The sequence below is a fragment of the Corvus brachyrhynchos genome, unplaced genomic scaffold (assembly GCF_000691975.1).
Source record: "Corvus brachyrhynchos isolate BGI_N302 unplaced genomic scaffold, ASM69197v1 scaffold5, whole genome shotgun sequence".
In the NCBI taxonomy this organism is placed as follows: Eukaryota; Metazoa; Chordata; class Aves; order Passeriformes; family Corvidae; genus Corvus; species Corvus brachyrhynchos.
The window spans coordinates 11,863,994-11,887,161 of record NW_008238321.1 but is presented as its reverse complement, the minus strand read 5'-3'; the positions used below and the strand labels follow the sequence as shown (position 1 = coordinate 11,887,161).

Here is a 23,168-nt window from a genome sequence, read left to right as displayed (position 1 = left end):
TTTTTCTAACTGAAATTAAATTATATCTCAATTTCTGCATTTTTTTACTGCTTGATAATAAAAAGAAATAACGAACTGTGCCTTGCTGCCCCTTTGGACACAACCCCTAGCTTCAATTACTTCTTCTGAAGATCACTCTAGGAATGCTCTTTGCAGTGTCAGACCCTTTTTTCTGGGAGCAGTTAAGCTCCTTAGAAAACAAGAGGGTTGTTTTAGGGTAAATTGGAGAGCAATCAGTTGCAATCCTGTTGCAGACCTTGTTCAGAAAGAATAGTTTTATATCTTGATCTGTTTGCCATGGCATACCCACCTTTCTAAAGAAGAGCAGTTTTATTAATAATAAAGCCATTGTTTAAGCAAAATTGACAATCTTTTAAGAACCCTTGAGAACTGATCCCAGTAAAATGAGGAATTAAATGGGATTCAGAAGAGAGGTTGCACATAACGAGCCATGGATGCTGAATTCTTTACTTTTATTTTTTTATTCAGCTCTGTGTTCACTTGAGATGATTCATTCTTCCAGTGAGCTCCTTCCAGGAAGGATTCCCCACAATCCTCAGAATGTTTCTCTGTCTCTGTACTATTAAAGTTCTTTCTCTGTTATTACAGCTTCCTTTTGACTGAAATCCTCTTTGATTCCTTCTGAAGGATCCTTTCAAAAAAAGGAAATGCAAAAGGAAAATTGCTGATTACAGATGTTCACAAAGACAATTGCTCCAGTAATTCTTAAAAAAAAAAAAAAAAAACAAACCAAAAACATTTTAAGATTAGTTGAAACGCAGTCTCATCTTTTCAACCAAGGAACTTGAGGTCTTGTTAATGAGGTCAGAAATAGTGCAGCTGTTGCTAAAGTGTGCTTTTCAAACCTTTTCACCTTTATGGCAGAGCTTACATGAAGCTTTGTGTGAAGATTTAATAAGAACTTAGAATACCATGTGTGCTGGTGGGCTCAAGGCTGTCTTTCTTTGGCAATGTCAAAAGAAACTGCCCTATTTATCTTGTTTGTGTGTTTGTGAATGCCCTGAGGTGAGGATGAAGAATTACTTCAGCAGGGGAGTTCATATCAAGCACTGTACTGCAAATGTCCTAATACTGCAATGTTCTGGGAAAATTTGGTGGGTGTCAGGTAAGGGTGGAAAAAGTGAACAGATGAGAAAATGTTAATTACTAACCCCTTTTGCTACACAGAGCATGTTTTTGAGTGGTATTGTCTAAGCTGACTTTTTTACTTATTCTTTAATGTGAAATAAAGCATGAAGAAGAGACAACAGAATATACACAGCTCAAATTTTGCATGTAAAAGACTGTGTGTAGAACTCAACAGATCTGCTTGAAACACAGCACTGAGGAACATGCAAGAGGCAGCCATCAAGCGTAGGCTTTGGGTATTGGAAAGCAGAATTGTGCAATGACTGGGGAAAGGCAGATGTCTGATCCTGCTCTGCAGCCGTCTGTGTCCCAGTACAAGTTTAGTCATCTCTCTCCATCAGTAACAACATATTTAACCACTGACTGCAGGAAAAAATCAAAGCCTCTGGTGGAAATAAGTCTGAAAACTCAAAACTGTTTCTCCACCCACAGGCAGTTTTCCTGCTAGCTGAAAAGAGTGTTAATAACTACTGCTACCTGGTGGTTCCACTTCATTTCTGGGCAGGAAGAGCCCAGGATCCTTATCCTGGATGGACAGTGTCTCCATTTACGTGTCAGGATTTTTTCTGCTGCTCGTAGTTCTCTGTGTGGAGATCCCATTGTTCACTTACCATGTGTATTTTTGCAGTGAAGTGTCTGTGATTAAATAACAGGCAGATGTGGGACAGCAAACACTTCTCTGGTCTGATTTACAGTGGAGAAGAAAGGGTCGAGGAACTGGGCAAGAATCACAACCAGATAGCTCAGAGAAGGGACATCATCTGCTCTCAGCTGTGTCCTTGTTTTACAGCAAAGAGAAGCCGCACTGAATGCAGCAGAACGAGGTGGGCAATGGGCATTTGAACCACTCCAGCTACAGCTGACACTTAGCTGGGGCTTTGTTTTTTCCAGCTAAAATGGTGAGCAAGTGTTGCTCACACCTGTCAGGGTGCCGGCTCCTTTCTGCCGAGCGCTGCTTTCTGCCAGTGTTGGTGCAGTGACTCAGCTGTAGCACGAGCACTGGGAGAAGAGGGCTTTGTGTGACAAAAACAAGGATGTGAGTGGGTGCGTGCCTGCCAGGCTGTGGTACACGACTGCAGCTGCTGTGGGGATGGAACCAGCTACAGACCAGTAAGGACCACCCCAGCACTGCCACGAGCAGGGGCCCAGGACTGTGGCTGTGCTGCAGCCAGTCCAGGAATGTCTCCACAAGCTGGGAACATGCCTGGATTGCACAGCAGATCTGGCAGTGTCTGGATAAAATACCTACGTTCTCTCCTGGTTCTGCTTTTGTCTTGCCTTTTTCTTCTAAGAATTCAGAAAATGCTTCCAATGTATATTCCCCAGTATAGGCCACTTCCTGAAAAAGATTTAAAGTTAAGTATGTAACGGTACACAACATTTTGGAAATAATGGCAAATCGGGTGGAGGATTCTTTAGACTGACCAAACTCTAGACTTTTGTGCACAGTTTACAAAGCAAGGGCAGAGGCACAGCAGGTTCCAGCATCACCTGAAACTTGAGTGTAAAGAAGAAATAGATGTCTAAGAAGGAAAGGATTTGTATAAAAATTATAACCGTTATTTTATGGTACCAGCTTGGGATCCTGCCAACTACTGACATCAGTGGGGGTTTTTGTGTTTAACAATAAGCATTGACAAGATATTCTGAAGAGCAGAGTCTTTTAAGTGTCCAGCCGTGCTATTCAAAGCTGTCTAAACCTTTCGATGGAAATTCAGATTCTGGAATAGTTTTGAATACATTGTCCAGCTGTTGCACAGCTTGAAAGAACAGGATGAATATGAGCAGTGACATTAATTTTCTTATACTTCACCTTAAGTTGGGGATTTACTGAGGATTTTCTTCTGAGGAAGTTCAATGAAAGAAGTTTCAGTTTAGAACTTTAAAATTTTCTGAGTGGATCTAGGCGCCATATTGTGTTTTAAAGATTCCTCTCCAAAAATCCTTTGCTCTCTGGAAGTATAAAAGGGTTTTGCACAAGTTTTTTAGCAAAAAGTTGTAGGAGATCATGAACATGACATTGGGAACTATCTGCTGTTATCTGAGTGTGTTTGGAAATAGGTGGATGCCTATTCTCATTTGGGTTAAGCTCACTCCCACTCAGACCAATAATGCTGGTTACTCTTACACCTGATTTGAGTTCAAAGGACTGTAAACAAAACAACTCCAGACTGGTGAGTTCACTAAAATTGTACACTTTTCGTATATTAGAAGTTTGGTATTTCCATTCCATTTTAATGAAAATGTGGCAGCTTTGAAACTACTTTTTTTATGGTTTCTATGTTTGTAAGTTTAAGTTTCTTGAGAAAGATTATTTTATTTCTCCAGTGGCAATTAACATTCTCAGATGAGTCTTGATTTTTATTGGCTCTGATGATGGCTGGGACAGCAGCTTCTCAGAGCATGAAGACCTGTAAAGCCAGACCTGTAAAGCTGATTCCTGCACTGGTTACTGGGGATGTGTGTCAACACTTCTCACTACAGTAATCAGTGCATAAGAGTACGTAGATGTTCTTTTTCTCACTTAACCCATAGAAGCAGACGAGTCAAGTACAAGACAAAATCTCTGCATTTCAGGGAAGTAGTGCAAAAACATGGTGCACAAAGAAGGACTTGAGATTTCAAACACTCTTTAATCCCAGAGAGTTTTTAAGTATGAAACAATCCCTTAATAGTTAATGGAAATCTTTTACTAGTTTGGGGCTTTTTTGTTTGTTTATTTGGTTTTTTTGCAAACTGACATTTATTAAGAGCATTTAATGGGTTTCTGCTCTTCTGCTTGAAGACTAAACGCTCTGTGAGTGTGCAGGACTGCAGTCCAATTCATCAGAAGTTGTGCATGCACATCCAAGAGGAAAATCTCTCAAAGATTAAATGAGGACATGGGTAAATGCCTTAGAATTTAATTTAAGTTTAGTACTAAGCAGAAAAATGAAAAGCTTAGTAATGCCTTAATTATAGCGGTATCTTAATTTTTTTTTACTTCAGAGATATTTTCTTTTTAATTAGATAATGTACATAGATGGAGAATGTCGTTATTTAATATTTTTCTTTGCTTTGACTTTCAGCAGCCTTTTCCAATTATTGTGTAAATAGCTGATTCATTAGGTAGCATCTTGCAAAAATCATTGGTCTTGACAACAAATATTTATTCCCATTGGAGGCTGGGATACCATAATGGAGTAAAATTACTGGCTTAAATGTACAGAAGAAAGGTTTTGATTTGGGTTTTGTGAAAATATAGAGGAAAATAACAAGAACAGTATTAACACTTTAGAGACAATTGTCATACATGCTCTGGAAACAACTAGCACAAGTGGTTCTTTGACAGAACATCTCTTTGAAGTAAAAAAGCACTGCAGTCATTAGGAGGTATCTGTGAATTCACTCCAAGCTGAGACTGTTGCTAGAACCCAACAGGCAGATTGGAGATTGTTGAACAGCAGAATGTGAGGCCCTAGGGACTTGTAGCCCAAGTCAGTAAATGCTACCTGAGCTCTTGCCACAGGATGAGACAATAGAAGGGCTTCTCCTCTAATTCAGGTTCAATGTCTACTCAGAGGCCAGTGCTGAGCAGAAAAGGACCAAATCTTTCTTAGCTAAGGGACCCCTTTCTCCCTGTGAGACTTGTGCACGTGTGCAAGCACAGCCCCCTGCCTTGGTGGGCAGCTGTGCCCCCACAATGTCCCCCAACAGCTTCTCACCTGGTAATCCGAGCCAGCAGGAAAGAGAGTGAAGAACGGGTAGCGAGCCAGCGCCACGGCCAGGATGTCGTTTGCTGTGACATCGATCTTCGCAATCATTACGTCCTTGCGACTTTGGTATTGCTCTCCCAGCTTCTCCCAGATCAGCAGGAGTTTTCTGCACTCATGGGACCAAGGGGCATCTGCAAATTTAAAAGTAAAATTAGAAGGACAGAGAAGAGCAGAAGAGCATGTGGTGGTGCAATCACAGGGACCTATTTAGCCCTTTAGGTTAACAGGGTTTGGGGTTTCATTTGTTGTCACTCCCTGCTAGAAACCATTTGCCCCTCATGAATTTCACATCTCCATGTAGTGATAACTAGTTATTCACTAGCACTTTTCTGATAGCAGTGCTGCCTTAGCTCTCTTTAGCCTCCTATGACTGTAGCCAGCACACAGCACTTGGACAGCTTTGCTGGAGAGGTGTGCCAGATAACCAGTGTTGAGCTTTTGACAGGGTACCCTTCCTTCTCGGACCAGGGTAAGAGAGCAGAGGAGGCTGCTGTTCTGCTGAGTTCTTTATTTCATAGTCTCACAGCTTTCTTGAAGGCAGAGTTCGAAGGGGGTTACATGATAAAGGCAAGCAGCAACAGCAAATAGCAGGCAAAATCCGCTTCTTCTGTGTATTCTATATGCTCCATATACTCTATATGCTCTATACTCTGTATGCTCTATACACTATACACTGTATACTATACACTATACACTCTATATTTTTTCTTACAGAAGTGTAGATTATATTTGTTAGTTGACCAATAAGATTAACACACGATTCTAGTTTTTCTTTCCTTAACCTATCCTGGTCTAATTCTAACAGTCGTAAGCCTTACACCAGTGTTACACAGGTTTTACACAGATTTGTGTATGCAGTTTCTATCAGTTGTTATTGTTTATGTGAACACTCTATCTAAAAAATGTGAACAGTGTAATTCTATCTATATTTTGTCTAAAGTAAAGATTTCTGTGAAAAGGTAACACTGCTGCAGCAAGAACTGTTTAAGGTCTCTGCTGCAGCTTTTTAATGTTTAAGGCACTTAGCATATATTTCTACTAAAAGTTAAAAAATCTATATTTCTATTTCACTTTGGTGTGACTTCACGTACCTCAGCTTGTCCAAAGGTTTTAATTCAGTCCCTGTGCTTTGGCTTCCCTCTGGGCCTGAGTCCAGAGGAGTTTTCACTCCAACAAACCAGTGCAACCCCAGTAAGTCTCCATCATTCCTGTGTTGTCCAAAGTGTACAAAATACTTCCTGCACACTAAAATTAACTGTGTTCATAAACCATGCTATGCTGGCTCTAGAAAGAGGAGTCTGAGTTATGGTGCTGTTTTGACTCTGAGCACTGCACTGATGCAGGTTACCAGAAAGGCAAACGGCTGAGAGCCCAGCATCCCCTTAAATAGCTCACAACACAGTTGCAGTCCTTCAGAAGGAGAGCTTTCATACTTGGTTTATACAGAACTAAAATTTCAGGAGTGCTTTACTGAATACAGTACATTCCCTTTTCCAGCCTCTCATTTCCAGAGGACTTGGTTCAATTCTTGCTTAGATCATTCAGTTTGTTCATGATACTGAAATGTAAAAATTACTCATGTGAGTGACACAGCTGCAGCCAGCAAGGAGGGTGGCAGGAATGTACTACCCTTATGAATTTCTGGAATTCAGGACAGTAGAGCTAGTTGTCTGTATTTCTGTTAATGCTGCATGTTTGCTTTACTGAAGTAATTAAGACTCAACCGAATCCCTGCTGGCTGGTACAAGGATAGGGCAGAGGTTTCTTCCTGGAAAGAGTCCTGTAAGGAAGCCACTTCCCTTGCAGACAGAGGAGGAAAAAAGGATTTCCTAAATCAATTTCCTGAACCATAATTCCTATCTGGGATTTAATCCTGGAGTATTATTACCAGACAATCTCACTGAACTCTCCCTCTGCCCTTGGAAGACAACACATTTCCATCGTACACCATGAGGTTCCAGTGTTGTGCTGTCTTTCAACAGGGAGATTTGATATGGCCTTGGCAAATATTTACTGAAGGGATCCAGTGCTACTCAGTGCAACACTAAGTCAGCAAAGGTATCACAGCGTTTCCATAGATATGACACAAATTTTTCTTCAATTCTTTCCACAAACAATAAAAATTAATCGAGCTCAGATTCTGTAACGTGTAAAGATTAGTTTGGTATATAGGCATGAGCTTTCTTTTTTTCCTTCCAATTGACCAGCTTTTAAGCTTTTAAAGCAGCTTAAAACTCGAATTTAATCACAACACTTACAAAACATAACAAACACAGTCATGGTCTTATTGAAGATGATACTGTTGAAATTCTTCCCAACAAGCACTTTGACAGGCATCTTGTCCCAGTCTTCTGGAATTTCTTCACTAGAAAGATGTTGCTGGGCAGAAACAGAAACATTGCTGTGAAAGTGCAGGGAGCATTGAGGAACTGTACTCCGGCTCAAGTTAATGTGAGACTGATGGGACATTACCTAATGTGCTCTGTTACTGTCTGATAACTCTTTTATATCATTACATCCTGGTCAGCCATCACATGGTTCCACCTTCTCTCCCTTCAGCAGTTTTTTTCAGCCCTGGGTAGCTGGTGCTCAGAATTACTTGTCCCTCTGTTGAATACAGACTCTGTAGCAGAGTGTCTGAAAATGATCCTTTGGAACACATTTGTATTCCTCTCCTGAATTCTTGTTGCCCAGTGTTCAGGAGTTGGACTAGTGGAAAGTTTATGTATTGTGGGCTCTCAGAAGTGATATAAAACACACCAGAAAGTGTGCATTGCTGCTTAAATCTCTGCCTCCACCACCAGTCACAGTCCCCATATGACTCCTACAATTTACAGTGCAGTAGCTGGGAATTTCTCTTCTCTAACACCACGGCACAGCAGCAGAAAGGCACACATGCCCCATGGCAGCTGTCCTTGGTGGGACTGTGCCACTCAAGCAGATCTTGGTAAGAAAGAGGCCACATCCCCACTGCTCCCATCCTTCTGCTCCCCTCCGGCCCTGAATACAGGATCTACCTGCTCAAGTTTCTTAAATTCTGCCTGCTCTCAGACTGACTGCTTTATCTTTTCTCCCTGTAAATCATCCAGAGGAGCACTGAATAAGCAAAATGTTTTAATGTATTTTCCACATGAGCGTGATGATGCCTCATTATGGCAACAAATGCTGTATTTACCATTGGGAATGATCCCCCTGGGAAATCCACTTTGCTAAACTCACATAAAACAAATACCAAATCTTAATCCCCTCTGAAACTGTCAATTTTCTATTTACTGGATTTTTTTATAACCTTAAAATCTCTTGTAATCGTTGTTTGCATCTCTCCCAGCAAAGGGAGGGAAATATCTCCATTATAGTATTGGAAAGATTGACGCACAGGGAGTTTTTAAAGCACTGGAGTACAACAGCTGGCATCAGTTAAAATACTGGGCCATAAATGATCAATCCAGTATTTACACTGGAGGACTGGGAAACTTTGTAGTCCACCTCAGTTGTTAAATACAGAGGAATGCTCTGTCAACAGGCGTGGATGGATGCATTAGGGTGACAGTAGAATAACAAACCCATGATCCCAACAGGACGCTGTTCTAATTCAAAAAGGGGGTGCTTTGTCAATTTGTTATGTTTCAGCTGCTGTAGTAGAGAGGTGTCCCATTAGCAATGGACATACCTTTGCTTTTCCACTTAGGTAGCTCTGGCAAAATGCTTTTAGGCTCTCCACAGTCACCTCATCTGCAGGCATTTTGTACTTGGCATCACTGGTCAGATTTAGGATTCTCACAGCAGGAACATCGATGTCCCTGACGCGAAAATACTCAAAAATCCGTCCGTTCCTTGCTTCGTTGGTATCCACCAAAACAAACAATATCTGATGATAAAGAGAGAATCATGCATCTGGTTGAGCCTTCCAGCTTTGGTTTTGCCATTTTGGAGAAATGGACTACGGAGCTTGGCAGTGAGGTAGGATCTAACCCTTAATTCAAGGAACTGTGTAGAACCATTTTTGGTCTCAGACCAAAACCCAGCAGCTCTGTGGACTTTATTACACCTTGATCCTAGTTAATAACAAATGCTAAAGCAGCCAAAAGTACTGAAGATTTTCTCTCTGTCCTTCCAGAGTGGTTTGCTGCCACGTCTTTTAGTAACACTTCTAATTTACCCCTCAAAGTGCTTATTGCTCTTCTTCGTAAATCTTAACAGAAGAGCTGAAACACCTGCAATCCGTATGTATTTACCAATAGGTGATATTTTATCACAAGATGACTTACTATTCTTCAGTGTCTCATGTACCTGGAGCAGGAGCAGCACCGTGGGAAACCGAAATACTTGTGTGTATGACTGCCTGTAACTGTCTCTATACATGCAAACATGTGGCTGCAGGCAAGGCTATGCACATAACTTGCAGCATTCCTCAGGTTTTGTAGCTGGCTCCAGCCCTTGGTTCAGGCAACACTCTGAGATCCTCATGGTATTTCCTGGTAGTGCCAGAAATTGCCAGAACCTTGCTAAAACTCCCTTTGGTTGGAAGTTGCTCCCAGAAAGTCATATTTGTAAAACCAGAAAGAGGTTTATTTGGAGCAGCTGGAATTAGTGCTCCTCTTCGCGGTCTTTGTGTTTTAAAGAATCGTTTCCAAGTGTAATTTATCTTTCAGCTTGTCCTTAACAAATTCAAATAATAGTTACTGAAACTGTTTTTAAATTGTTTGGTGGACTTAGGAGAGGGACTGACAGCAGTGTACTTTTACCAGTCATGTTGCTGGGTGGTTTTCCACTGATCTTTTGGCATTCCTATTTGCAAATCTGGATTCAGTGTTACAAACCTTTCCTCTGAATTCTGCAGCAGCAGACTTGTAGTTTTCATAAATCTCATTGAACGTCTCCGAGTTCGTTGGGGTGAACAGCAGGATGTGATTTTCAACAGGGACATCGAAAATCTTCACAGATGTCTGGGAAACAAAAGACTCAACATCTGTTCCACTCTTTGTAAGCAGAACAGTGAATCAGAGGCTCAGCATATCAGTATCCCTAGGTTCTGCTATTGCAGATTTTACTTTTTAAGACTCAGTTCCCAATCATTTCCATAACCATCAGATTTTGTTTCACTGTTTTAAAGTAGATAAAGTAAGAAGAATCAGCAGCTGCTGAGTGGTTTTTTCAGTTCCAGGAAAAACCTCGTGATTATTCACAGGTTTTTACAGTCAGAAGGGGCTGTGATCTTCTAGTCTGATATCCTGTGTAACACACACAGAAGAATTAGTGCGGAAAGTAAAAGTTGGTGTTACCCAGGGAGGCCCAGCTGGGTCCCACCCCACTTTTTTGCTGCAGAAGCAGCCTTAGGCCTTGGTGTTGGCTCCACAGGAGGGAGGTGTTTGCATGCTCAGAGTTCACTGTTCCACCAGCCACTCCTCATCTCCTCCAGGAAACAGCATCTTGCCAGAGGGAAGCATCATTTGGCCTGGGCTGGACCAAGAGCTGCGTGTTGGGTTCTGCTGGTGTTTCTAGATGTATTTAAGGATGGCCTTGCCTAACAAGCAAAGCCTCAGTCCCTAAGGTGCAGAATAGCTCCCTTGGTCTTTTTCTGCATGGATTTCTGTCTTTCTCCTGTAGTTTTTGTTAATGCAGAGAAATGCACATACCTCGATATTATATTCAGTGACCAAATCCAAGGTAAAGGTTTTGATTAGCCTCGTTAGACCCAGTTTGTTCTGTCTTCCATCTTCAAGCACTTCATTATGCACAGGTTTTCCCTGGACAAATAGTGAAGTTTGTGAGGTTGGTGGCCTTATCAACTATAGGAGCAAAATGACAGGCTTTAAAAGTGAGAGGTTAATGATCCTCAGCAGCTGAAGTTCTGTAACTTGTAAAATGAATGTCACAGCTAGATTGCAGAACAAGATTATAGCTAAAATTCAAGGTACAGCTGACAGTTTTAATTTGTTCAGTAATCTTAACATACTGAAAGATCTTTCCCACCTCTATACACACTATCTGTGAGATGTGCTCGCTCAGGAAATCATTGGTCTGACTACTTCCTAGTCTAAATACTGCTGCTACCCTGTGTAGTTTTAGGTTTGTTGTTGGCCACTTCTTCTGTTGTGGACTAGAAGAAGATTCCTGGTCAAAATCAACACACAAGAAAAGAGGTGAATGTCTGCAAATCTTACTGAACGTGGCAGCAAAGGTTGATTAGAATGCAGGTTGGAAAGTAAAGCTATTATATCCAGATATTTAAGCATAAATTAGGAGTCTGGATGTAGGCAGGCAGACTGAAAATATCACTTGTCTAAAGGTTGCTGGTTTTGCCTCCTACTTGTCTCTCTTGTCTGTAAATGCATTATTTTTTGTGTGTTAAGCTGTTTGAATTACCACCAGGAAATTATTTAACCTGAAAATTTCCCAAACTGCATTTCCATAGCCCACAGCTGTCACAGCACCTTGCCTGCTAGACTTTTGTACTCCTACCTTCTTAAACACAACAAGAGAGTTCCTTTGGATGCCGTAGTTAGCGCAGACGTCCTCACTGGCTGTCATCCCAAAAGGCATCTCTGGCACATCTCTTGCTGTCTCGCAGAAAACTTCCACACTGTCATTGTGAAGTTCCTAGTCCCAGAAAGAGTATTTATTAAGACTGTGCCCTACATCCTGCTAAGATGTGCAGGAGTTAGAGCTCCAGGTGAAGCGGGCCCCTAAAGGCTTGTGAAGCAAAGAGCAGAGTGTAATTGTAAAGTGGGTATTGCTTGCCAGGATTACCTCTAAGGGGAGATCCTGGGAGTGCTGTGACACATCTGCTGTGCTCCCCTTTCCAGCTTGTGTTGGCTGGCCTGGGTCAGCAGGGATGGTGTGGGGTCCCCTGTGTCCTCCCTGCCCTCCCCTGGCACTGCCACTCTGCAAAGCCTTCTGCAGACAGGAGGGATCGTGCCACCAGCTGCTCGCCCTGCACAGCCGGCAGGAGGTGAGGGATTACACAGGAGAGGAGCTGACTGACACCTTTGGGGCTTTGGACTGAGTGCTCCTCAAGGCAGGGACCTTGACTCCTGCATCTACCAAATAGTCACTGTGCTGTCCACCTTCAAAATAAGAGCAAATTAGCAGGATGAAGGGCAACAGCACTTCCAGATTTGATTTAATCAGACAATTATTTCATGCTAGATGAATAGTAATTTATATGCTGAGACCTTCCAACACATCCTGGCACTCATATTTGTGAGCAATCTGTGAGTAATAGAAGGCCAAATACGGTTCTTTATTTGCTTGGACACTGTTTTGTTGGCTTCCACCCATTAAATTTCTGACATGCCCTAGCTCATGCTCATCTGTTGTCATTTCAGCCGCCGAGCGAAATCAGTGTCCAGTGAAACACATCTGCAGGCAGTACCTGCTATCAGCGTGGTTCAGGGAACTCTCCGGCATCTCTGTCATAGAAAGAGCTTCTCAATTTCTCCCAGCACTGGAACACTGCCTTCCTCCCTGAACGGCTGCAAGCAGATTGCTGCAAAGCAAGGTTCTGGGCACTGAGCACTTTCACAGTTTGTCCTGTTAATGTTGTATGTGCTCACCGGCTCCGTTACCATGGGGCATTTTGGTAATGAATCCTGTTTTCCACATCCACAAAACTTGGACTATGTACTGCAGCCAGCACATTTGGGATATTATCAGTTCAGGTGTGAGTCCAGACATTGTGCTTTTAACTGGGCAGAAAGATACCAGAATAAAAATCTGTTTCATTAGAGAAAATCCTTGATTGAATTTCCGGATATGAAAGATTTCAAGGACACAATTGAAAAGCAGGAAAAAGCTGTTCCTGTTTTACTGACTCTGACAGCATATCTTGACTATTGTTCACTAGCATTCGTCCCAAATCCTAAAAACCTTATTCTGCTCTGAAAAGTGGCAGAATTTGCTTGAGAAAGGACTACATGTGTTGGATCATTTACAGTGGTAATATTTTATGACTTTTTGGCCTTCTTTACACTGGCCAAACTTAGGATGGTTTAGCAGAAGCCCTTTCTCTGAGGCTGCAGGAGACACTGCTGTGACCAACCAGGGCTGTGCAAGCACTGCTGAAGGATCGTGCTCTCAGGAGCCGTTCTCAGGGTCTCTGTGCCCAGGTACTGATTAAGGAAATGTGCTGTGGTGTAAGATTTTCTTGTATCTGCCTGGGCCGCTTGTCTGGAAGTGTGAAAAAACAGATAGAGGCAGATAATGGTTTTTTAAAAGTAGAGAAAACTGAGAGTCTGTTTTTTTCTGGTGAGTTCTAGTTTGGATGTGTGGGATTTGGTGGTGATAGCAAGAAGTATATCCCAAATTTGGAACAGAAACCAGCCTTTTGAGCTTTCCAGATAATTACCCTAAAGAAGCCAATCACTGCCAAATCATCAGCTTTTATGATGGCTTCAGCCTGATCAGTAGAGTTGATTAAAACAGTGCTAGGTCCTGTTCTTCTTTTCACCCATGTAATAAAGGTTGAGGCTTTTCTGACTCCTGTGGAAGGAAAAGAGAGTTAAAATGAAAGTCAAAAGGAATGACAGAAATTTCTGTGCAATCAGGACAAAGGCAGTGGAGGTGCAGAGGGATGCTGAATACAAATGGACTTGGACTTCTTAGGACTGAGGTCAAAGCTGGTTCAGAGGGGGCTTGAGATATCCAAATTCAACCTCAGGTTCTAGTCACCATTTAAACTACTGTGACTCCAGAAGACCAACAGTGGATCAGTACAGTGTTTTCTGAGACCTCTGCAAATGGTTTTGAGTCCAGTTAAATGATTAATCACACCTGGAGAATAGAGATGAGGAAATTCAGGCAGAAAACCTGTCCTGCAAGATTTCATGTGTCCCAAAATCACAGTGAGCCATAAAGTGCTATCGACCTGAGGTTTAATCCAGAATGACTTCAAACCAGTTGCAGATTTTATTGAACTGTTTGTTCAATTATATTAGGTGTCAAAATTGTTCCTTTGGTGCTGCAGGAGGGATCTGATAGGCACAGAGACATGTTAAAATTCCTCTGTGGGGCTATAGCATCACTTCAGTTTAGACATAAGAAACAAAGCTGAAGTGTAAAAGTTGTCATTTAGTTCTGGATTGTTCCATCTTTTGGTTTCCAAATTACTACTACCAGTTTTACTGAGATTATAGTCAGTGTGTTTATTTGGTAAATTCTCCTAAGCTTTCAGGAGTTTTAGAATATTGAGTCTCTTTTAAAATTATGCTCTTAAACTATGATGTTTTCAGAGGAATTTGAGGTACAAAATTGAGGTTTAGGCGATTAAAATCTCGGCCCTTTCATCTCTGTATGACAGACAGCCTTCTTGGATCAGAGTAAAGGTTAATTAAAATCATACATGAAAGAGAAGAAGTTAAGTGCTAGAGTCAAAATGTATAGTACAAGTGGATTATCAGAGATGCAAGTCCTGGCACTGTGCATTTTAGCAGAATGACAAGATCAAAATTGAGTCAGACCATTTCACTGCCATCAGTTTTGCAGCAGACAGCACTGCAAATAGTTTAAAATACCATTTCTTTAAAGTGAAGCAGGCAGACATCTGCTCTGGAGTGTAGAGGCTGCAGAACAAAGCACAGAGCAGTATCTAGTGGCCACATAGTGCTTGACTTCTGCTGTCTAAATGCAGAATGGAGGTCTTGTCACTTATGTCAGTGCTATAGCCCCTAAACCTACTTTCCATTTGATTAATCTTTCTATTGAGTTCCTTTAATCAGCCTGTGTACTGGCCAAATTCTGACCATGCAGTCGTAAATGATGATTTACAAAGCCTAGATTTGGCTTTCATGTTATGTCCATTGCCAGGGCAACCATTCAAAAATTCCATCTTCCCTAAAGAGTTGAATTAATTTATTGATTTAAGCAAGGTCTGCAGTTTCTTTTGTATGTACCAAGTCCTGTGTGAGAAGCCACTGGGTGGCCAGTGCACATTTCCAGTTGCCAATGCTCAGTGGTTTAAAAGTCAAACATGCTACGTGAGGTTTTACTCAGTGTTGCGCATAAGCATTGGGTGGCCAGTGCACATTTCCAGTTGCCAATGCTCAGTGGTTTAAAAGTCAAACATGCTACGTGAGGTTTTACTCAGTGTTGCACATAAGCATTTACCAGTGAACAAAATGTAATTTAAGCCATTATCGGTGGTACATGTATTCCAAACCACTGGTGCTATCTGCCTGCTACAAAGCACAGAGCAGCAGCCAGTTTCCTAATTCCTACATCTTGCTGGAAAGCGTGCCTGAAGCAGCAGCTCTGCTGGAGGGCAGCTATGTGTGTGTTGTTGCAATACTCTGTACTCACTGGCTCACACCAGAAAATCTGCCACCTTTACGAGTTTAAGAAAGGTTTTCTTGTCAGTGCTGTAGATTTAATCAGAGACTGAAGGTAAGGGCTTTTGCTTTCAGGTGACAGCACCTCTAATAAAAGTTCAGTACAGCATGTCACGCTGTCAGTGGCATTTGTGCAGAGGCTGCTGTTTGCACAAGTCTGGATGGTGGGAACTTGGTAAGAAATTCAATAGTGAGGAGGAGCAAGTTGCTAAAAATACTGAAGATCAGGTTTCAGCGGGAGCCACAGGGGGCTCGACAGTTAAAGATATCTTAGCACTTGGTTGTGTACAGGCTCAGGAGGCAAACTCTGGGTTCCTTTTTTTTATTGTTGTATTAAACTTGTGACTCACCTGTATGTGCTCAGAGTATGCTAACAGATTGCAAGTCATGCAATTTTTATCACCTCTGTAAAAGTTCATTTTATGAAAAAAACCCTTTCTTGTATACACTGTAAGTGAACGAAAACATCTCGTAAGACCTGGGTTTCTGGGATTGCTAAAGTCTGCTGTTGTCTTTGCTTAGTAACTTTCTGTAAAGTACTTCAAATTATTCCATGTTTTATTCTAAGCCACATGTGAGCTCCCCCTGATGGCTAAATAGCAAAATTATTTTCCTTAGCTTAGGAGGCCTACCTGTATGCTAAGGACCCTGTGAATTCCCAATTCATTGTCAGACGTAGTGTTGCTCCAGCCTGCTTCTGTAGGCATGCTGCCCGTGGGAATTGCAGTGGACCAGAAGAGTAATGGAGCAGTTTTGGGACCCAGTTCTTGTTTGGCATAACTCATTAATGTTTACTGTAGTAATTGGGAGTGAGTTGTCTTGTTGGGGCAATTCTGTACTCGGTGGAATAACACCAGTAATTAATTTGGCTGTGTGAACTTAATAGAGAAGATACTCAGTTACACCCTTGGAAGATGAATTGAGATTCAAGTTCCTGTATTGGTACAGAGGCAATTGCATATTTAAAACCGTGGGCAAAACCAGCTTTCCACCTTGTGTATTTTTTATCTGAGCATCTGTATTTTTCTTCTCAGCAGTGTAATAGATAGGTACATCCTGTCATTACTATCATTATCTTATCAGTGCATGAGACAGTTTACCTTTGCAGTCTGTGGGATCTTCCCTGCTGCCATTCACAAAAAATTTCACAGTAGGAAAGGCTTGAATATTAAATTCTTTTCTCAAGTCATGTTGGTGTGTCACATCCATTTTGCCAAACTGGATTCTTGGAGCTTCTTTTTTAAGCTGCCGTGCAGCCTCAGCAAATTCTTCAGACAAATTCTGAGATGACTGAGATAAAGTAACATCTGGAAAAGGCCAATCAAGAGCAAATGGGTTACATAAGCCACAGCATGAAGCTTTCAGTGGAGGTTGTTGTGTCAAGTGGTAGCTGGAGGGTTTGAATAAGGTCTTCTATGACTCAGAAATAAATGAGAGATTATATTTACTTCTTTATATTGATGCTGGTTTTTCACCACTCCATATGATCTTGAACCAGTCACGATGAACAACCAGCAACATTACAATAGTCTTCTGTTGGGAAAGTACAATGAGCAATTAAAAAGTGGCTTGGCTGACAATGCTGGGCATGAGTTAGAGAGGTGAAGGATAGAGTTAAGTATTGCTCACATTAGGACTCTTTGATAAGATCCCATTTTTGTAAGCACTTCACTGAGGCAAACTTTTGTAATGCAGAAAGTACTTTTCCAGAAAAGATACTGAGGAGGGAGAGAGAGGAACAGAGCTGGTGTTTTAAAGGCTGGCAGTGTGTTCCTGTGTGCTGTGCTGGGTGCCAGCCCTTCTCCAGCTCCAAGGGCAGCTGTGTGCTTGGTCCAAGGAGAGCGGCCACCCCAGGCTGGGCCCTGGAGCTGTAAAGTTGTATTAACATGAAAAAAAGGACAAGAGAAGGAACCTAGGCACACAAACTGCTCTGCATTCAGAGTCAGGTAAGAGATAAAGGCCTGGAGCTTTACAGTTTTGCAACTTGGGTTGAAAAAAACCCCCAAATTTTGGTTGAAATTGAGATACCCTGTCTTGTTAAATTTCTTTTATTATAAAGAACAAAACCTTTTTCTTTAGATTATGCACATAAAATTTTTTGTTTCTTCGATATATTTTGCAAATGGGAACAGATGAAAAACATGCAGTTAAATTTGGTTTCATAAAATGGTGTTTGTTCTTTTGTGTGTGTACGAGTGGCTTTGTGTATACACGTGTTCAGATATACAATTGCACAAGCACACACACAAATGCACCAAAGCACAACTCTAACCAAACAAATGTCTTTTGTTCTTTCACTAAATTACAGAAGCCCTTCTCTACAGCATACCTGGTGATTGCACAATGTGGTTATGACCAAAAAAACAAATGGACATTTCTGTAGGAGTTCTAATAAATGAAAGATAACTCCATAATCTAACTCAGTGCTGAGTTACATGCCTTGCATTATTCACTGTTATCCTTGCTCTGATTCCCAGCCATCAATCATTTTCTTCCACCTTACTGTTACAGCAAGTGTGAAGATTAGCATCAAATAATGCTATTTTCTCAGAATATTAAAGTGATAGGCCCTTCCACATTCAGTGACATACAAACCCATTTTGGAGAGGCTCATAGAACCCCTGCACTGGAACAGCTGCTCCAGCTGCTAATTTGCCAAGGGTTCCTGTTAGTACAACAAAACTCAGTGTCTGCTCAGGGGATAACCAGATACCATGTGATGAAGAGAAAGTGCTTTTCTAAATAAAGTAAATGAGCCTTAAGACAGCAGTCCAAATCCGAATTGTGTTCTAACTGCCTGTAAAATCAGTGTTTCATCAAATAAATTTATTATGATTTTTCAAAGAAATTTTACCCAAACTTTAATTTCCTATTTCCAATGTATAACAATATTCTTATGAACCTTTCCCTCAACAGGATTGTAATGTGTTATCTCCTAGCACCAAAGAAAGAAAGAAAGAAAGAAAGAAAGCAAGAAAGAAAGAAACCAAGATGTCTCCAGTTGTACCTCAAGATGCTCTAGAGGCAACTGCAGCAAACCAGCAATGCTGAGCCATCAATGTAAGAAATTGCATGCCTACCCTATAAAATTGCATGTCTACCCTATGCTGCTTCTAGGGACACTGTGTGTTGAGCCTTTATGAACTATTTTTGCTTAAACTGATTGCAAAGGTGGACTATTCAATAAGACATGGAGTATTTGCGATGCAGTTTGAGAGTGCTGATACACAGTGACTGCAGGTGGCAGGGCTAGCCCAGAACAATGGCTGGGCTTGCCAAGAGGAAGGGTGTATGGCTCTGGACAGAGTGCAGTTGGAGTAAGGAGCAGGAAACCCCACAGCAAATCAGGATCCAGCAGCTTTCAGCTAATTCCAAGTCAGTGTTTCACACCAGAGGCAATTTCAGTATAATGATTTTTCTCCTAATAACCTAAGGTTGCACAGCTGTTTTACCACAGCTGGGAAAGTGGAAGCTTAAATGCTTTTTGCACAGTGAAATGGGAAGGAGCAGCAGAAACTGTTGGTGAAGCCCAGACACAGAAGCTGAAGTTTCACAAATAAAAAAGAAATACTGATCTCAGACACAAGATATCTGGGTAGATTGCCTGGGTAGAAGAGGGTGTAGGATCCATTTTTCTCTGAAATATTTCAATTCCAAACAGATGTTTTAAGAATCATCCCTTATCACTGAGTGACCTGGGTAGTCAGAGTTGCAGGTAACTAGGAATGTAAGTAGCATGCTTAGATAATGAGAGTTGGCAGAGTTAGTGGCTCCATGCCACTACATGACTCCATTCTGTAAAAAGTAATCTGCAGTCAGAGACCAGGAGAACTTTAAGTACCATTCACCTGCTAACTGTGAGACACAAGTTCAGTGAGTGAACAGGCTTCTTCATCACACAGATAAAAACTGTCTCCTTGACTACCCAGAAATCATGTGGAAACATCCATCATGCACCTTTCCCCTGCTTTCCTGAGTGATTAGACTCCTCTTCAGCTCTCCATCAATTCCTTTTCATTCCACTCATTCTCTGTTTGCCTCCCAGGTGCTTTATTTTTCAAGTTGTTTGAGTGTTGCAGGAAATCATCGCTCCTTTTATTTGGAGCCTTTTCTTGAGGTTTGTTTTGTTTCCTCTGGTTTAGATTTTTATTGACACCGATCACTCCAGGCAGTGGGATGAGGAAGCAGCTGCTGGGGCTAATGTGGCATCACAGGCTCCAGACTCAAGGAGCATCAGCAGGGTACAAGAGCAGACAGGGATAAGAGGCAAGAGAGCTGGTGACAAGGTCACCAGGGAAGGCATGTGTGGGTGGTGGGACACCTGTGCAAACCAGTGTGCTGTGCCACATCTGCCAGAAGCAAGAGGCCCTTCAAAGGCTGCCAGCTCAAGAACAGCATCGTATTAACATGGGAGAATGTTTCCATTATCTGTAGTTTTAGCTGTGTTGTAAATAAAAACAAGGAGAAATTAAGGGTTGGAAAATTAAAAGTGGGAAGAGAACCAGAAATCCTGTATTTTGACTCTTATCTCTTCAGTACATCAACAACCTGAGTAAGCTGCTGTTTCTTTTTCACGGTGCAGTTTACTGAGCTAAAATACATTGAAATGTGGACAGATAAATGTTTTGCTGACACATTAATGTGTTTAATGACCCTAAAGTATTCTTGAAGTGGGTATACATGGAAGCACAACAAGTTACTTTTCCTTTAGCTAATTGCTGGTGGCCTCCAATCTCACTCTGCTGTCTACATCGATGGTTTAGGGATGGCTGCAGTCATTGTGAATGTGTCTGTTCTCCTGCCACGTACAATTTCCCGGCTGTTAGTTTCTGACATGGTCACAAAACCATTTCAGCAGTCCCATTTCTCATCTTCTGTGCAGGCAGCTTTTGCAGTTGCACTACAGATATATAATCTTCTCTGTAGAAGAGTCTGGAGATGAAGGATAGATTCATGTTTAACTTATCAGAGTGGAAGGATGTTAATCTTGCTGCAGTTGCAAGCTTGCTTGTGTAACCTTGAATTCTCTCATTCTTTTCTAGAGTGAGATATGGCCATAACCTCCTGTGCTGACCTCTCTACTTTTTAACTGAGCTTTGTAGTTCATTTGAGCTCTTCTGCTATGCAAACATAAGGGTTTATTCTAAGCTTGGGTTATTCAAAGCATTCACTGAAATAGGCAGGTGTGAGAGACACCTACATGAGGGACCCATGCTAGTCAGTAATTCTGCAGCTGGTAACTGCAATTTTTTTTCCAATAATATCACCTTCAGCTTTTGTGCCTTAGAAAGGAGATGTTTGTCTTCAAGAGTAACCCTCATCTTGCCTATTAAATGTCATTATCTCAGCATAGGCTGTCAGTCACAGGTTGCAGGAACACTGTGCCTGACCCAGTGGCTCGCTAGATGTACAAATGTTCTGCTAGAGAAGGTAAACTTCACCTTTTCACAAATGAGAGCGTGCTTAGCATACAAAGCAGCAGCACAAGGTCTGCACCACTCATGTGCTTGTCCTTAGGCTATCCCCATGTTTATCTAGGAACTGGAAACTTTTCAGTGCAAAGAACAGCAGCAAGCATTCTCAGAAACCTGTGGAATACAGCATTCACTGGGGCCTGTGTCTTTTCCTGAGCTCTCCTGATAAGTTGGAGGAAATGGTGTTATCCTGTGCTTTGAAAGCAGTGTTTTTAGCATTCCTGTGCATGAGTGTACAAAGTTGATTCTCTCTGTGATAGGCATATTTGTTAGAGTGCTTGAGACCTTTTATGGTGTTTGTTTGCTTTTCCCTGCAGTGGAAGTCAACACAGGGACTCATATTCAGGCAGTGTGTAGTGTAAACAGTGAAACTCTCCCATGCAGGCAGCACTGATCTAAGGTCTGCCTTCTGCTGGCAACAAGTGCTCTGAATTCCCTGTGCTCATAAGCATTTGTGTGGAATTTAGATCAGTTTAACATGGATAGGGACATGCCACAGCCTGCAGCAGAAGAGCACTTTCAAGTGAGTGCTGAGATGGGGTGCTCCTAGCATGTGCAGGGCACACAGCTCAGCTGGGCAGGGCTCACACATTGCTGGGTGATGCTTGCATCCTTTTCAGACATGTCTTGTGGCACAAAACAGCTGGGATGAGGGAGGGAGAGGATTTCCGGGTCAATGCTTGGTTTCCCCACTGGGTACTTGCCCTGTGAACTTTGCCCAGCTCCAGAGGGATCTGTACACTGCCTGGCCGAAAGTCAGCATGTATTTATAGTAACCCTTCCTGAAGGAAGGCAGACCTGGGACTCTGGGAGGGTGGAACTGACAGGTATTAAAAGGACTTGGGCGTCACTGGGCAGAAGACATCAAAGCAGACCTCACCTGACAACTATTGTGGGACTGGTAAGTAAATAATATTATGCAACAGGGAAAGCATTGGGGCTTTCTTAGAACTGATAGGTGGTCCAGGGCACAGTCTTGAATCAAAGTTTGTAGCTCAAACATTTCTGGTGTCGGTACAGCACCAGAGGAAGTCCCACCTTCTGGGAAGCCTGGGATTCCTTCCCACTCCCTATGTCTCTGTGATTGCTGATGAGTAAGGAGGAAAAAGATCTCAGGTCCTGCACTCATTCTGAATGTCAGAAGCTAATTCCTGGCAGCCCCACAGATTTCCTGAGTGATCTGGGCAATATTGTTTTCTCTCACATTATCTTAGTTTCTTTAATAGTTCCTTGTTAACACAGGTTGTTCATTTAGATAGAATTTTAAAGAGTGGGATATAAAAGATTAGGGCTTTATGGCTTTTGTGTGCCATTCCCATCTTTAGTCTCCTTATGCTGTGGCAATGAAATTATTACAGCAAATGAATCAGCTCATTCAGCATTGTGGAGTCAGGTTTCCCACACCCCAGGGCAGTGCCTCACTGCAGGATAGTTTTTCACTGCCCCAGAGGCTGTTTAGTGGCATGTCTCCAAAGGGAGCTATAGAGACTGAGGTCAGTGATTTCCAGATCATGTATCTGTGCTGTGGAGCTCATCACTCTTGGGAGTGATTCCAAAACTCTTTCTGGGGACTGTAGATGCCGTTATGGTTTGTGGGGGAAAGGCAGTCCATGAGTTTTCAGTAAGCCCTTCAGACAGACTTGTTGGCCTTTGATCCAAACCAGCAAGCGATGAGGATCACTGGAGCAAGGTGTGTTTGGGGAGCAGAGCTTCATCTCTGCATTTTGGAAGATGCAGTGGGGAATGGAAGAGTGTGTCTGTCCTTCCCTTCTGGAGAAGCCAGTGGTGAGGGTGGTGGGATGTCAGAGATGTCCAAGACTCTGCTCTGAAGAAGGGGGAAGAAAGCCTGATTTAGACTCCCACATCCTTTGAGTGCCCCAGTCCCTGGGCTACTGTATTCTGAACAACTCTTTCTCCATCTCCTCTCTCTTTATGAATTCTTTCACATCTGTTTTCCGTTCATATTTGGTTTGCAATCCTGAGGTGTGTTGCAATATCTCACTGTTGATAATCTCTGCCAGTACTAAGAAGGTTTGGCTACAAACTCTGCTCTGGCCTGGCCATTTAGATCCTGTGCTTTGAAACAGCTCTTACAAAGCTGAGAATACAGAATGACCAAGGTTTTTCTGGTAAACTATTTTTTCACCAAAATTATGCATCTTCAGAGAGATAAAACCGTTCACAACTGCGGACTGAATGTGGCAAATAGCTTTAAATCCTCCACAATTAGTAAATAAAATCTTCCCAAATTTCAAAACTTTCAGAAGTATTTAAAAATTTTGAACATTATGTTTCAAATAATTTTCTTATGTGATTATTCTGAAAGTTTAAAAATACTTGAAGTTTTATAACATTGTTTCAGGATTAATGAAGTGTTTGGTATGATCCAAACATATTTTTAGTTTCAGGAGTCTGTTAGTGTATTTTGGGTCTTGTTGTTGGAAAAATACAAGTATTTTCATTTC

General features: G+C 41.9%; 2 protein-coding genes across 4 annotated transcripts in view; one reads left to right on the top strand and one right to left on the bottom strand.

Moving 5' to 3' along the window:
- Positions 1–496: 496 nt before the first annotated feature.
- The window catches only part of PDILT (protein disulfide isomerase like, testis expressed), a 23,843-nt gene continuing 1,171 nt past the window's right edge, over positions 497–23,168 (bottom strand). The window contains exons 2-11 of the mRNA XM_008633688.2: positions 16,330–16,536; positions 13,252–13,385; positions 11,367–11,504; positions 10,541–10,651; positions 9,725–9,850; positions 8,575–8,772; positions 7,163–7,283; positions 4,854–5,035; positions 2,399–2,488; positions 497–652 (exon numbers count right to left, since the gene is read on the bottom strand). Coding sequence (XP_008631910.1) covers positions 584–652; positions 2,399–2,488; positions 4,854–5,035; positions 7,163–7,283; positions 8,575–8,772; positions 9,725–9,850; positions 10,541–10,651; positions 11,367–11,504; positions 13,252–13,385; positions 16,330–16,536 — 1,376 coding nt within the window. The 3' untranslated portion in view covers positions 497–583. The remainder of the gene's footprint in view (positions 653–2,398; positions 2,489–4,853; positions 5,036–7,162; positions 7,284–8,574; positions 8,773–9,724; positions 9,851–10,540; positions 10,652–11,366; positions 11,505–13,251; positions 13,386–16,329; positions 16,537–23,168) is intronic.
- LOC103615625 (acyl-coenzyme A synthetase ACSM4, mitochondrial) overlaps positions 18,218–23,168 on the top strand; it is an 18,630-nt gene continuing 13,679 nt past the window's right edge. The window contains exon 1 of one of the 3 annotated variants that reach the window (XM_017734192.1): positions 18,218–18,289. The gene's annotated coding sequence lies outside the window, so the exon portion shown is untranslated. Of the gene's footprint in view, positions 18,290–21,436; positions 21,605–23,168 lie in introns of those variants that run through there. The other 2 variants (XM_017734195.1, XM_017734190.1) reach the window with 2 other exon arrangements.